Genomic DNA, 14,648 nt, shown 5'->3' with positions numbered 1-14,648 from the left:
CCATTCTCCCATACATCTGGATTTCTTTTCATAAACAATATAACAAGATGGAGGAGTATCAGATCAAGAATAGTATAATGTGATGACCATATCCCCTGGGTGGAGAAGCATGACAGCACTGCTTCAGTTCACAATCTGGCATGCACTGACTGCTATATGAAAATATGGATGGATGTAGACCACTACAGATAAATTCCATGCTCCTGTCTTCATATCTATCACTATACAAACGTATAAAGCAAGACTTAAAGGAGTGCACTAACAGAGTATTCAAAACAGAGAAAAATGAAACAGCTTTGGCTCCACAGTACACCAATGTTCAGCTGCTCTACTTCTGACCTCACACACCCAACCCAACTTCATGCTCCTTACACTCTCTGCACAAGCAACAAGATGCCTTTATAGTGATCTGAATGACAAGGAAAGGTCTTTGGCTACACCCCTCACTGTCCAATGAATGAAGTGTTTCAGTCAAGACTTTCCTGTCACCGTGTATTCTGGAACATCACCACCACTGCTCCCATCCTTTGCAGAGCAATAGTGGATTCTGAGCAAATCAGACAAATGAGGTATTCTCATCACTCAGTTAGAGCTTACTGGCTTCTCTGTTTTATTTTTGCAGCACAGATAACACTGAGGTAGTGCTGAGTTATGCTCCTACCAGATACTTCCACGAGCAAAACAGCAAAATAATTTAGATACTGGCTGCTGAATGGCTTTTTAAATTGCTTTTGATTTCAGGAATTAACTATCATCAAAGTCTTGCTTGAAGTGCTTAAAGTGTTTTTCTGGATCTTGCACATTCTGGTCTTCACTTACCTTTCAGAACAGTGTCAAGCAGTTCACTGGTATCCTGTCAAGCACCAAAGTCAAGCACTCACTATTACAAGTAAGCTGACGCCATTCTCTTTTTCTATTGACACAGTGCTTACACTGAGCCAGTACAACATTACAATCTCAGGACAGCTGTCAGCCTTCTTTACTGAAATACCTGAGAGTAATTCTGTAATAAACAGCAGGAGTCAAGTTCACTTTACACCCTTCTTGGAGCTGTGATTGAAGGAAGGTGAGATGTGCATTAACAGACTACATGTTCAGAGAGCTCTTTTATTAACAGACAAGTGTTTGTAATCACTAAATCTGTGAATATCCTCATCTCTGCTATCAAGTGGCTTTGATCTTTTAGCTAAGTATGCCTACTCTGCTGGGTAGAGAAGAGAAGACAGACTTGTGAACTGCTGATCAGCTTTGCTTGCAGAAAGCTGAAGCATCTCTCACCTCCACAGATTAAACCATTTGATCGATCACAGTTGAAGTTGTCACATTCACAGTATTTGCCAGAATACACCTCATTGGTGTTCTCCCTTTTCTTGCACACACATTGTCCACAAATGCATTCTCCATTGTTACTGCAGATTTCTGTGCTGTTCTCCCTCCTGCAGTAAGCATCCATATCCTCACTATTTACTTCATCTGTGCTACATTCACATAGTCTTCCGATTCGTCCTTCATTACATCTGCAAGGTAAGAGCATGGCTGAAAACGTAACCTTCATGGAAAGACACAAAAAAAAAAAAAAGACCACAAGAATAGCACAAAGAACAGCACTAAAAGTGATTACTCTCTCAAGGGATATTCCAACTTAATCTTCAAATGAGGTTTCCAGCAGACACCTATGTACCAGTTCTTGAAGGCAGTGGAGCAAACTGGACTAAGCTGCTTTTATGCTGATTATCTTATCTGATATTCGAGGTGAGAGACTATGTGTCACTCCCTCTAACTAAACTGTCACATAATCATTATTAATCCCTCTCTCATGTGACAGAACAGTAATTATTTCTCAAGTGACAACAACTGTTCCCTGTAGCTGCTGTGGTATTTCAATGAAAAGGCTCTTATGAACATCAATTAAGAAGGAGAGTAGATGATCTTCAGAGCTGCCAAACTGAGAACTTCAGGGATCAGCACTTCTCATCATCAAGGGTAAGATACAGATGAGCAAATGGAGGTTGCTCTTGTTCCCATCAGTGATCAACAGACTGATACATGGTGTCCATCAGAGACAACAGATCATTGGGAAACTGCTGCATTTACAAAACAAAAGTCTGTGCTTACCCACAGGCCTGTTCTCACCCATGTGAAACCAAGTGGACACCAGTGACAGTGACACCAAGTACAAGAAGTTCTTCCACACATAGATGGGAAAATCTGTTCTCTTGATTTTAAAAAGGAACACCAAAAACTGATCTGTATCCTTTAAAGTACTGACACAAGGCCAAATTTGAATTCTGACTCATAAAACAATGCTGATCTAATGATCAATATTTAAGCATAGGGATTATTTGCAGAGATATGGCAGTATTTCAGAGTATCCTAAAAGAAACAGGGCTCTAACAGCAATTCTTGTTCTTTAAAAAAAAATAAAATTAGTGAACTCAAGTAAACCCTAATTAAGGAAACAAAGATCTTGCTCGTATTTCTCTTTTGCAAAATAAAGAAAATGTGTATTTATTTACCTGCAGGCACCACATTCAAATGTTCCATTTCCTGCATGGCAGGCTGGACTATTAGGTTCTCCTTCACTCTGACACTGACACTCACAGATGAACTGAAGATTAATTTCAACTTCTTCAGTGAATCCCAGGGGTTTAATTTTAATTGTTTCATTTTGTTCTTTCTTTGGACATTCATTAGCTGTTATATTAATCTCGAATCTAACCTAAAAAAAAGGAGTGTCATGTTACTACAAGGAGTTTTGTCTGTACTATTTAAAAGAAATGCTGTGTTGGGCATTTTAAATGCATTTTGTATTTGAGCAGCAGCACTGCTCTGAGTTACCTCATCTCCAATTGAAATGTTAGAACACTTCCTTCCATCTTCTTGTGTGTCATTCACTCCATTCTTGCAGAAAGACTTGTAACTGATTGTCACTCCTTTTGGTAGCTTAGTATTTTCCAGGATAACCTCTGAAGAAAGGGACTGAAACAGCAGTTATTACCTAACTTCAAACTGAATTGCAGAAGTGTTCTGTTGAAGAGCAGACATTATACAACTATGCCCAGTCTAAGCACCAACCCCAGAGGCACACTGGAATTATTTAAGTTCCAATGTGCTGAGAAACACCAGCCCAGGGCTGCCCAAAGTCACTCTGCGGTGACTCCTTCCCATGTCTGAGCTTGTTACAAGGTCAGGACAGGTTCCCCCAGGCACTCGTTTATCCCACATCCTCCACAGGAGAAGTGAGCCTCATTTACACACAATGCAGCAATGAAGAAAATATTGTGGGGCCAAACCCAGCAAAATGGCCTCTTTTGCTAACAATTGGAAGGAAGGTAAAAGTGAAGAAGCTGAAGAAACAGTGTAGGATTTGGCTATGAATTTTATTTTCTGAAAGGGAAAACGTTGATGATAAGTTTTCCTTGTAATGCCATTTTAAATGACTTTAAGAGTGCATCTTTTTACTCATCTAATCTCTTGCTGCCACAGAGGTTTAATGTTTAGTATGGTTTTACAGCAATGGAGTGTATTTACAGTGTAGAACACTAACTAATCCACCTTAGAGTCTCTGCTTGAAAAACTTACGAGCAAGAAAAATTAATACATAAAATCTGAACTTACATTGTATGCATCAATGATCAGCTGGATCACATTGCTGGAATTTGAAGACAATGTTCCCACTGCTGATTTTGGTATCAGATTTTTCAGTTCCTTTCAATATTGACAAAAAAGAAGGAAAAGTACAGTCTTACTAACAAACAGAGTATAATTCGCAATAAAAATGGTGATATAATGCATGAGTGGATTAACTAGTCAAGTACTTCAGAAAATAAAGCTGTGTTGCCAGTGATGAACACAATTTTTGAGGTTATACACAGCCTTTCTGGCACAAACTCTGCATTTGGTAAGAGAATACTAAGCCTTGTACAAGCTGACCACAACCTCTCTTCAATCACACTTAGAATACATTAAAAATAGGCAGGCATCATTTTCCAACAAAAATTTGAATACAGTTTAAGAAAGAACCCCAAAACCAAAAAAACAGGTTAAAAGAAGGAAAAATATGCATGTCCTTTACAAAGTCATTTCCTATTGCACAATCACATCCAGCAGTTTAGTTAATTTTAAACATGGGATACATAAATAGAACAAAAGAGACAAAATATGTTCTTTCATAAGTGTGTCCCCTGATTCAGTGTCCACACCCCCCTCAGCTATTTTGATGTAAAAAGGTTGACAAAAATTAGAACTGCAAATGTGTTCTCCACTCAGTCATACCTATAAAGAGTAGCTAGGACAAGGGGCACTTTCTTATTGGAAATTACACAGAGAGTCAGTTTTGATTTGAAGAAATAAAAAAAGCTTAATAACAAAGTATGTGGGTAGCAAAGTACTACTTCCATGATCACTTACTTCCACAAAATTAATTTAATTTCAGGTTAGTAAATTTTAATGACTTCAGAGTAATTTCTTTACCTTATAGACTGCCTGAAACTCTTCAGTAACAGCAAAGATTGTCTGAATATTGTTCTCACTAAGTTTCTGTACCAGATGAGCAATAGAGGGATAATCCTAAAAAAGTCAAGCATAAAATTAAACTCAAATTTGAGACATGTTGTTAGAAAATAATCAAAAATACTCTGACATCATAAATACAAACCATCTTTAGAAACATACACAGAACTCTTAACTCTTCATGTCACAGTTCTAAAGCAAAACAACCTCTGGAAACAAACAGGCATTGGTAAGATTTCATATATGCCTCATGAAGATAGGTGTTCCTTCACATGGATGTTATCACATTCCATGCCACACAAAAGGTTAAATCCTTAATCTCAATGTCCTCAGAAAATTATCCTCTGTCCCTCAAAACCACTACTTTTTGTACTGTTTCACAAAGAAATGATAAAATAAAACTGAATTAATTTTAGGTTTTTATTGTGGTATTTTCATTCCAAGTTATGAATATATGAACACACAAACTTGGTGAAGTTTATTGTGGTTACCCCATCTGGTAATTTTTTCTCTTTGCATTTTTTGTCTGATCTCCCTCCCAATAAACCACGAAGACAATGTTAACCATACTCTTACCATAAACTTTGCATGAGAAGACTTCAGTCTTAAAAAACCATTCAAGCAGATATTTTACAGTATTTTTCACTAGTAAACTATTCTGAAAATGAAGACTGGTGAAATGATAAACTAATGACACAATCATCAGTTTTCCAGTGGGCATACAAGTCCAGCTTAGGAGTTAGACTCTATGACCCTTGTGCACCCCTTCCAACTCAGAATATTCTGTGATTCAGTGTAGCATACAGGACTATTAGTCATCAGAAAGGTTAAAATCCAGCAACATATAGTCATAGCATGAAAGCTGCCATTTCTTGAAATTTTCCAACTAAGGCTAGATTAATTCTTGCACATTTGCTTTAGTTTAACTAAAATAACTTAGTGTAAACAGATACATTTTCTAAGACATAGTGGTCTGACACTGTATCAGATGACCCAATGAGTTCTTTTGAGCTTTAGCATCATAAAATATTCATTTCCCTAGAAGATGATATAATGACTTACGTAATAGTGGCTCATTGTGTACACATTATTTTCCAGATGACATTTCCCATCATTTGGCAGAACAATTCCACCAAGTTTACCATCTCCTGCAAAGTGGAAACCAGCATCCGTGGAAAACACTAATAGTCTTGTAACATTCCTCCAGCCAATTTGTTCCTTGGGAAAAACACAAACATATTTCTGGTACTTTGTACCAATTTATTTTAATGCATTGGGAACCAACACTTGAGACAGAAGTGCATGGAAAGTTAGAGACTCAGGAGAAGTCACATTGCAGAAGTGTCACCCTGGAAAACATTAATTCATGTAAACCTTGGAAACACTTGTATTTCATTTAATGTCTGCTCCAAAATATTGGCTGCAGGTTTTTCATCAAAGGCAAAAAAGATTCTTTTTGAAATAGACCCTGCTCAGTTCTCAGTGGAGTATCTGAAAAGTGACAGGGTTTAGAAATCAGGCTCTTCAGTGCCAGTCCCACTCCCCTGCCAGGAGCAGGCAGCCCAGGACACTGGTGTGCAGCACTGCTGCAGTTCTGAACTGCCCAGCATTACACTCTGGAGAACCATCAGGCTTTGCCAACCTAGTGCAGATCTGCACCAGCACAGTGCCTGCCAGAGGACTGGCCCATCAGCATCCTGGCCCACAACTGTTTAATTACATAAATTGCCCTTTTCTAATTTTAAAAATTTATCCATGGAGCTGAAGCAGTAGCTAATTTAATGAAAGATGACCCTGCAGAAAATGTCATATACTAAGTCACCACCAAAACAAACCTATAAGGCTTATGATAAACACTGCACTTTTAAATCAAGACTCCAGATCATTTCAGAAAGTCTTCAATCCATTGATCAACAGCAAAAATAATATGGAAACAGAGCAATAAACTTGGGTATTGCTTTTTTTGGAAATCCATTTGGTACAGGTGCATAGAACAGTCTGAAAAAATGTCAGACACAAGCAATCTTTAGGCCTTCAAAAGTAAGTAAAAAACCAGTTTTCCATCTACTTTGACAAACTAGTAAAAGTCACAACACACCAAATTTCTGCAACCACAAGAAGCTTACAGACCTTTAAAATAATCTGAGAATACTTGCTACCTCAGGATCTCATACACTTTTAAGCAGAACCTGAGTCTTCTTCTATAGCAAACTTTAAAAGCTTTGTCCCTATGTGCTGTGATCACAACCTCTGTTTGGCACCTTCACATTTCCCAGTTTCATTCACTCACTGAATTCTTCCTCACCTACCCTGTCTTGCTCACAGGAGGTGACATATTCAAAAATCAGCCACCATAAAACACTATGGCTGCATGCAAACAATTTCATCTAATAGAATAGTAAAAAAAGATAATACACACTTACCCCACAAACTGCAACCTGCATTATTGCATCAAATCCGCCTTCAGGAGAATCTAAGTTCCCAGAAATGTGCTGTTTACCTACAAGTTCATTGAACTTGTTTCCTTCACTGGTAAGACTGAGCACATTTTTATAGCTAAATGGACTTGTACAGTTCTGGTCCCCTGTGCAAGGATTTCTGAGTTTGGCTGGTGTTGTACTTATATAAGGCATCACAGTTTTCTCCACAAAAGAGCCAAAGCCTAAGACAAGAACAACAAAATCATTGTAAGTTGAAGAATGGAAGTCTCATTTCTATTATCACACAACAGAATTCAAATGCATTATAGCTGTACTGACATCAGAAATAGCTCTTATACTTGTTTATGTCTCACCATCTCCACCAATGCCAAATACTTTTACACTGTTCAATGGGTCCTATGTATTAAAACATCTGCCATAATACTGCTAAACTGAAAAAAAATACTCTTCATTTACAATAATGTAAAAAACATGAGGAAGGAAACTTAGAAGAAAATTATTGTATTTTTAGAATAGGCAAATCTTTCTTACCAATCCGAAAGTCTGAAGTTATTTTTTCCATCTCAAACATCAGAGCTGTTCCGAGACTTTTCACATTCTCTAAATCATCTTTCATAGAATAGGAGAGGTCCATAAGATAATAAAGGTCAATGGGGTAGTCTTCAGCTCTCTTGAATTTTAATGAAAATGTCTGGGGTTCCCCTGTTTTGCAGATTAAACAACAAACAGAAACCATTAAAAATTCCATAACTGCACTGGCAAGAAAAATGCCTTTCTAAGGAAAGGCTTGTAAATCCTTATGAAGGTTTTGAATTGCTAAAGGTGAGTTATTAAGGTGAGTTATTTTTTCCTCCTGTTGACTGAAATGCTTAACAACAAATTATGATTTAAAAAAAACTTCAACAAGTCTTTCTTTCAAATGTTCAACTTTGTATTTCTGAGGTGCTTTATCTCCCCACAGAAAAATTATCATGCCAAAACCCAAGCTTGTTATAATTGCTGCAATTTCAAATCTTCATAGTTGTAGTCATTCTAACAAGATTCCTGTAACACCTAATGGCACAAATTTTTGACATCTATTTTCATCCAAGATGACTTCAATAATTCTCAAAAGTTAAAAAACCACATTGTTTTAATAGATTTATAAAAGAAAAATTAATTCTGGATTGAATACTGCAAGTTACTTTGCATCTACCAAGCTCAGAGCACAGAAATGGCAGTGAGAGAACAGCAAGTCAGTATTTGTTGTGATTGTAAGCCCAGACCCTGCATTTTACCTACAGAAGAATGTAGTCTCACTCTGATGCTGAAAGACAGTGCAGAAGGACTGCACATACATACCACATACCCCTTCTTCCCAGAAACTGGAACAGTATTCTTTTGCCTATTTTATATGAAATATGGAATTAAATCAATAGGATTGCCCCCTCCCCTCAGTCATTGAGCTTAAATGGCAGTATTGCTGCTACTTAAGTTTGCTTAATAATTAGGAAACATTTGCTAAACATCAGCAAAATTAGTAATGTGAGAAAAACATTAAATGGCTAAGTCACACAGCCATTGTAACATGGTTTTCACCAAAAAATCCCCAAACAACAAAGGGGGAAAAAAGCCAGCACAAAAATCTGTTTAGATTTTCCTTAGCTAATATTTCAAAAAGCCTGCACAGAAAGTAAGTATCTCTCTCTGCAGTTCTCAGTCCCTCAGAGAACTAATACCAATGGAAGAGCTTACAAACATCTTTTGGGTAATTAGATTCTGGTTGTCCAGGTCCCTGCTATGTTCTGATGAAGAAACTTCTGTGTCAGCAGAGGAACAATAATTTGGTTTGAAGCAAAAAAGTTCACATTAGAAATAAATAGGAGCCATACCAAAATTGCAAAATAATTTTCATTACTTTTCTCTCTACATCATGCTGAGCCTGCTTCACATCACCTTCCAATTATTACTGCAAGTACCAGAAAGCAGCTGACCCCAAGTACCAGCTCATCTTCCAGGAAAACACAAGGCAGCTGTTCCATGTGCCTACAGCATCTAAGAACTCTCCCTGAGGACAATCTTCATTGTGTCCAAGTGAGCCACTAGCCCTGCTTCTCCCCACTCTCCTCATTTGAACTAGATAAAATTCTCTTTAGAGGCTAGAAATTATATACAACTACTTTGTGTTTTCACTGCTGTGGTTCTGTGCCCACATCTTTAGCATCTGGAAGGTATTTTACGTAGCAATCCAAAAACTGTGCTGCATAACTGCAAAACCACTTTGTTCAGACATGCAGACTTCAGGAAACAGCAGAACTTCAAGCAAAAGGAAATGCTCCACTAACTTGAAGTTTTTGCTGACTCCCCTACTTTCATCCTACAGGCACACTGTAGAAAATCAACTACAAAATACTGAAAACAAAACAATTCTACCTTTCTGATATATCTAACAATCCATGTTGTATCAATTTTCTCCTAAATTCTATTGGGAAAATAGAACGAGTGATAGTATCTAATCTTTCTCAAAAATCAAACAGTATTTGGAGTATCTAAACACCTGGAGCTGAACTGAATGGCTCTGCTATCATTCACGTTATCTGAAAAATAGTCATTTCTGTAACAAAATGGTTACAGACACAAATAAAAAAATGCAGGCATGGTGGTGACAGAGAATCATCCCAAAACTGGAACGAAACTGTCCTTACCAACTCTTAGATGCAGTGATAATTTCTGTGGCTGGATCTGTGTAATGGCTTCTGGTTTCAGCTTCTCTGCAGCACCTTTCTTACGATTTGTTACTTCTCTATTTTCGAGCACCTGTTTGCTGCCTCTGGGATTCTCTATATCTTCCATGGGACAGCCTTTACTCTTCAGTGCTGCCAAGTCATCACAGCGGGCAGATGTTGGCTCTCCTTCTTGCAAAAAGTCCTAGAAAACAAAGCAAAAGAGAATCACTTTTACAGCTGTGTGCAAGTTGTTATATTCTACCCACAACTGCTCTTCCTACAATGATCACATCTATTTTTTTCCAAAGTTCAGTAATAAAACACATGGTCTTGAAATATATTAAATGATACTACATATATTCAATGGCTAATATTTACTCCAGAAGTTTGCATCTACTTATACTTATCTGTGCATAAGATGCAAGAGGGAAAAAAAAATAAAGCCCAATGCCAACTCCACCAGAAGTGGGACATCTGTTTAAACTGGCTACTCTAGAAGTGACTGCGAGTAGAAAAATCTTTCATTTTCACATAGTACCAATAATGTGAACCTACTCATACAGCCTGCTTTTAACATTCTTTCCTTTTTAATTAAGATTATATAAGTATACCTTGGTACTCCACAACAAAGTAATAGCTGACAGAGCAGGGCAAAGACAGACAACTCTTATTTTGGGGAAATTCAATCTGAAAGTAACACCCATAAGCAAAAACAACCCTTAACTTTGTTCTGAACAACAAATTATCATTACATCAAACCTTAAAAACCTCTAACCTCAAATATAAATAAATAAGGCTTCTAACTGAGAAACTTGGCAATTCTGATTCTGCTCCCTCCCCTAAAATATGCATATAAATAAATGTATACTAAAGCTTGTCAGTTTTTGGTGCCACAGACCTCCAGGAAATCTGATAGCTCAAGGAGACATTATAAAATCAGTCAGTTTAATTAAATATTGAGAGTTTATAAGCTGGTATTGGGAAGAGTAAGTAGGCTATATATAGAAATAAAAATAAATTATCATCTCCTAGCAAGAAAAAGGAAAATTTCTCAGTTTCAATAACAAACCAAAGAAGAGGTATAGAAAATATTTTCTTCTGTTCCTAACCTGAAGAAGATACATCAGCAGACAGTGGTTATATCTTATATTTTGCAGTTTCCTAAACTTAATTTTTCTTAACATACACTTTTTGCTTCATAACGAAACAAACTAGCCACCCACACAAACCTATCTCTTACTCCTCAGGTCTATCAACAGAAAAGTAAAATTTGAAAATCTTTCTTTTAGAAGAAAAATCCCCTTCAATCTCTTTCCCTACTCCACTTACATCTGTCTAAAATTAGCTCTAACTCTAATGTCACTGGAAGACTATAATTAAGCATACTCAGACAGATTCCACATTGGAGTGATTTTAAATAACTATGAGATGGCTTATAGGGTCTGTATACACTTAGGATTTAGAAAAGGAGAAGTAAACACATTGTGAAAAATGTTTATACTCAAATCAGAAAAATCACAGCATTTGATTGTTAAAGTACAAATAAGTATCGGATTGAAGAAGTACAGGAAATTACTATTAATGAAAACAGTCATTTCTATATGGGTAAAGTATTTAGTAAAGTTTGAAACCAAGGGGAAAAACCGAACCATAAAAAGATGTTTGCAGCACTTACAGTTTTTTTACACCAGCCACAGTTTGGTCCTGCTTGTATACACTCCCCACATGACTTAGCATTTGCTTTTATGCAGTCGCTTCCACCTAGAGAAGAACGTAATCCATCACTTCAGGTATAAAAAGGTCTTTTACAACAACAAACCAGCATTTCACTTTGGCTCACTCTGGTTTTGTAAACTAAGTTCCAACTACAGGTTATTAATATGAGATATGTTAATCTCTGCCATTAGCATTTGTCTAGTGAGGATGCATTTATCCACATAAATAACTGCTAAACAGATACAGTTTTATTAACTACTGCAGTGCAATCGAGTGCCTTACCCTGCTGGGCAAATCCATTCCATATCAAGCAGCAGAGGACGCCAGCACATGTGAGCCATTTGAAATTAGTCTGGAAGACAAAACAGAAACCAAACTGGGTGATTTACTCTAATGAGTAAGTGCAAAATTATTATAATTTCACGAAGCTGTGGACATACAACAGTGTTTCAGAGGAGACAAGGAACACGGAACAAACACAAATCTAATTCTCTTAGTTGTACCACTGGACAGTTTTGCCCTAATACAAACCGTGTGTGTGGGCTACACTGTATTTAGAAGGGGTAGCTTCTTAAATTATTTTGAAATGCTCTTCTGCTAGGTAAACCAGCAAGCTATGGGAAATCTGGAAACGTTGTTGACTTGGGAGGAAGAACCCAGACCAAATTTTTAACACCTTATAAAAAATATTTATGCTCTGAATGTTATCAGAGAGAGACTTCTAAATAAAGCTACCACAGCAATACAGGACGGAAACAGAGTTTCTACACTCACACCTCTGTTTTAAGATAAACACCAAAACATGTTTTTTACAAAATATTTTCTTTATAATCTTCAAAAGACATTTTACGGATTTGCACTTTATAAAACAAAATAGAAATTTCATCTCAAAATATGCACAATAAAGCATTCCTGACATAAAAATCCACCCATTTTTTCTTTAGAGAACAGAAAATTAATGGATACAACCCATATAAAAGAAAAAAAATGTTCAGTACTATAAGTATTAATGAAAGGCTAAATTTTTCTAAATTGTTTCCTACCTTAATAGCAGGTAGTCAGGCAGGGTCAGGTGATTTTTTAATTTTGATACTATTTTAAATTATATTTCTCTTTTATTCATTATAAGAGTTCTGAGAACTTAAGATTATAATGGCCAGTTTCCTTGAACACCCTAAAATATTGCTGCTAATTAAAGCCTCTCCAGTCATCCTGGAAACAAAAGTATTCTTAATAACGTTTTGTCCTAAAAAATATCTTGCAGTATAGTTAAAGAAAAGTGAATTTGGCAGAATCTCCTAAACAGAATATGTCATTTTTCTAGAAGCCATACTGTTTTTTGTATAAATTAGCAACAAAGTAAGCAGTGCTCAATTAGTACAGCAGTTGAGCTTTGGTTTTTGCACACTGAAACACAGTTTTTAATTTGCACATCCAGCCAGACCTATCAGAGAAGGGATGGCTGCTCCAAAATCCAATGGGGAAAATTTCAAACAGAAGCCAACCCTTTGCTAACAAATTGTATCCAACAACAGTATTAGATGGCTCATATTTTTCTGATAAATCATTTTGGCTCACTTTTCAGTGGATGCTATGGTGAGAGGACAGGCAGTGGAGTTTAGACACAGCAGAATTAGAATATCCTGTTGAACTACTTTGACAGATGTTGTACATAAACACAAAAGAAATTAGTGGTTAAAAAAGAGGAAAAAATGAAGCATGAATTATATCCTACTTAACTTTTGAATGCTACTCTCTGCATATACACAACTTGAATTTCTCTCTGCACACTGTTGCAAGTGACCAGTCCTTCATTCACAAAAACTCTCTTTCAGAACACTTTTATTAAGTCCCTTTATAAGTAATCACCTAAATTCAACCTGTGCAACCACAAACCTCGATCAGAGAGAATGGTGACCCCAGGAATGGGAGCAGGTGGAGGACAGATGAAGGGACTGAAACAAGGCTTGGAAGGACAGTGGTTACATGGTTAGGATCTCACCTACCAGACCAGGAGTCTGGACAGCAAGTCCTTACCAGGTCGCTCAACTATCAGGTTCTTCTTTCCTGGTTTTATGGTAGGTATGCTGTGTTCAGCAAACCTCACTTCCCTCAAGTGATTTTGTTACTCATGAAGCAGTTTTGCTCTTAGTACAAAAAGCCCAGAATGGGGTGGACTTTTCAGTAAGAAAAAAGCCAAGCTGCTGGCACCAGGTGAGCACCATCTTTTCTGTCAGCCTAGACAAGAAAAATTACAAACAGCTCACCTTTTTAGGGCAGACTAAGAGTGGATGCATAGCAAGTCCACACAGACTATATAAATAAGTCAGCAAAGATGTGACACAGTGCTAAAGCTATGATTAAGACCGTTTGGAAGAGAAACGTTCCAGTGGAAGCGCATCCGCATGATGAATGCAGCTCTGGGAACAGAGTCCCGGCAAGGCTAACAAGGAAAATGTCCTTTCCCATATATGGCCGCGCCAATGCCTCTCCCAGGGCTCGCTTCCTCTGCCTCCCCAGCCGAACAGCTTTTCCAGCTCTCTTCCTCTGCCTCCCCAGCTGAACAGCTTTTCCAGCTCTCTTCCTCTGCCTCCCCAGCCGAACAGCTTTTCCAGCTGCCGGGCGCTGGGAAATGGGAGCACAGATCTGCTGATGGGACTCGGCTCTGACTGCTGCCCCATGCCAGTGAAGCCATGCACGCCCTCGTCCTCCCACCCTCCTGCGGCTGCTGCAGCGCCGAATGCACTCCCTGCAAGTCCCAGCAGATTCTTCCATCGAGGGAATAAACCCAAACAAATCACTCCCAGTACACCGGCTGGGCAAAGGAAGCCTTTGGAAACCCTTGGTGAAGCTACAACTAAATGTCGTGTCAGTATTCAACCAGAGATGACTGCAACTGAATAAAACCCCAATTGTTACAATGAATTAATATTTTTATGCCACATTTAACTATTTTCTATAATACTTGATCCACCCTTTCTAAAGCCTTTGTGAAAAATGCCAATCACTTGTATTTTTAAAATTTTAAAAGTTTAATAGTAATAAAATGGTTATAAAAATAGTAATGCAATTAGAGTAATAATAATATGGACAATTTGAATTCGGACAATATGAGACAATAGAAACAAAGAGTTACGGACGTCTGGGTAGCTTTTTCTTAAAAAGGACCCCCATTAACAAAGGATTAACCCTTAAAAGCAATAGCCTGTTGCATATTCATACACTTCATACATGATGCGTAAATTCCATTCAAATACAGGATTCTGTCTGGTCA

At 37.5% G+C, this 14,648-nt stretch overlaps 1 protein-coding gene across 1 annotated transcript in view; it reads right to left on the bottom strand.

The window, feature by feature from the left end:
• The window catches only part of ITGB1 (integrin subunit beta 1), a 42,720-nt gene that overhangs the window by 10,863 nt on the left and 17,209 nt on the right, over positions 1-14,648 (bottom strand). The window contains exons 2-12 of the mRNA XM_058821224.1: positions 11,657-11,726; positions 11,334-11,419; positions 9,638-9,860; positions 7,485-7,655; positions 6,936-7,174; positions 5,575-5,730; positions 4,474-4,569; positions 3,619-3,708; positions 2,839-2,979; positions 2,517-2,719; positions 1,279-1,517 (exon numbers count right to left, since the gene is read on the bottom strand). Coding sequence (XP_058677207.1) covers positions 1,279-1,517; positions 2,517-2,719; positions 2,839-2,979; positions 3,619-3,708; positions 4,474-4,569; positions 5,575-5,730; positions 6,936-7,174; positions 7,485-7,655; positions 9,638-9,860; positions 11,334-11,419; positions 11,657-11,726 — 1,714 coding nt within the window. The remainder of the gene's footprint in view (positions 1-1,278; positions 1,518-2,516; positions 2,720-2,838; positions 2,980-3,618; positions 3,709-4,473; positions 4,570-5,574; positions 5,731-6,935; positions 7,175-7,484; positions 7,656-9,637; positions 9,861-11,333; positions 11,420-11,656; positions 11,727-14,648) is intronic.

This window comes from Ammospiza caudacuta, chromosome 1 (assembly GCF_027887145.1).
Source record: "Ammospiza caudacuta isolate bAmmCau1 chromosome 1, bAmmCau1.pri, whole genome shotgun sequence".
NCBI lineage: Eukaryota > Metazoa > Chordata > Aves > Passeriformes > Passerellidae > Ammospiza > Ammospiza caudacuta.
This window is presented reverse-complemented; position numbering and strand designations above follow the sequence as displayed.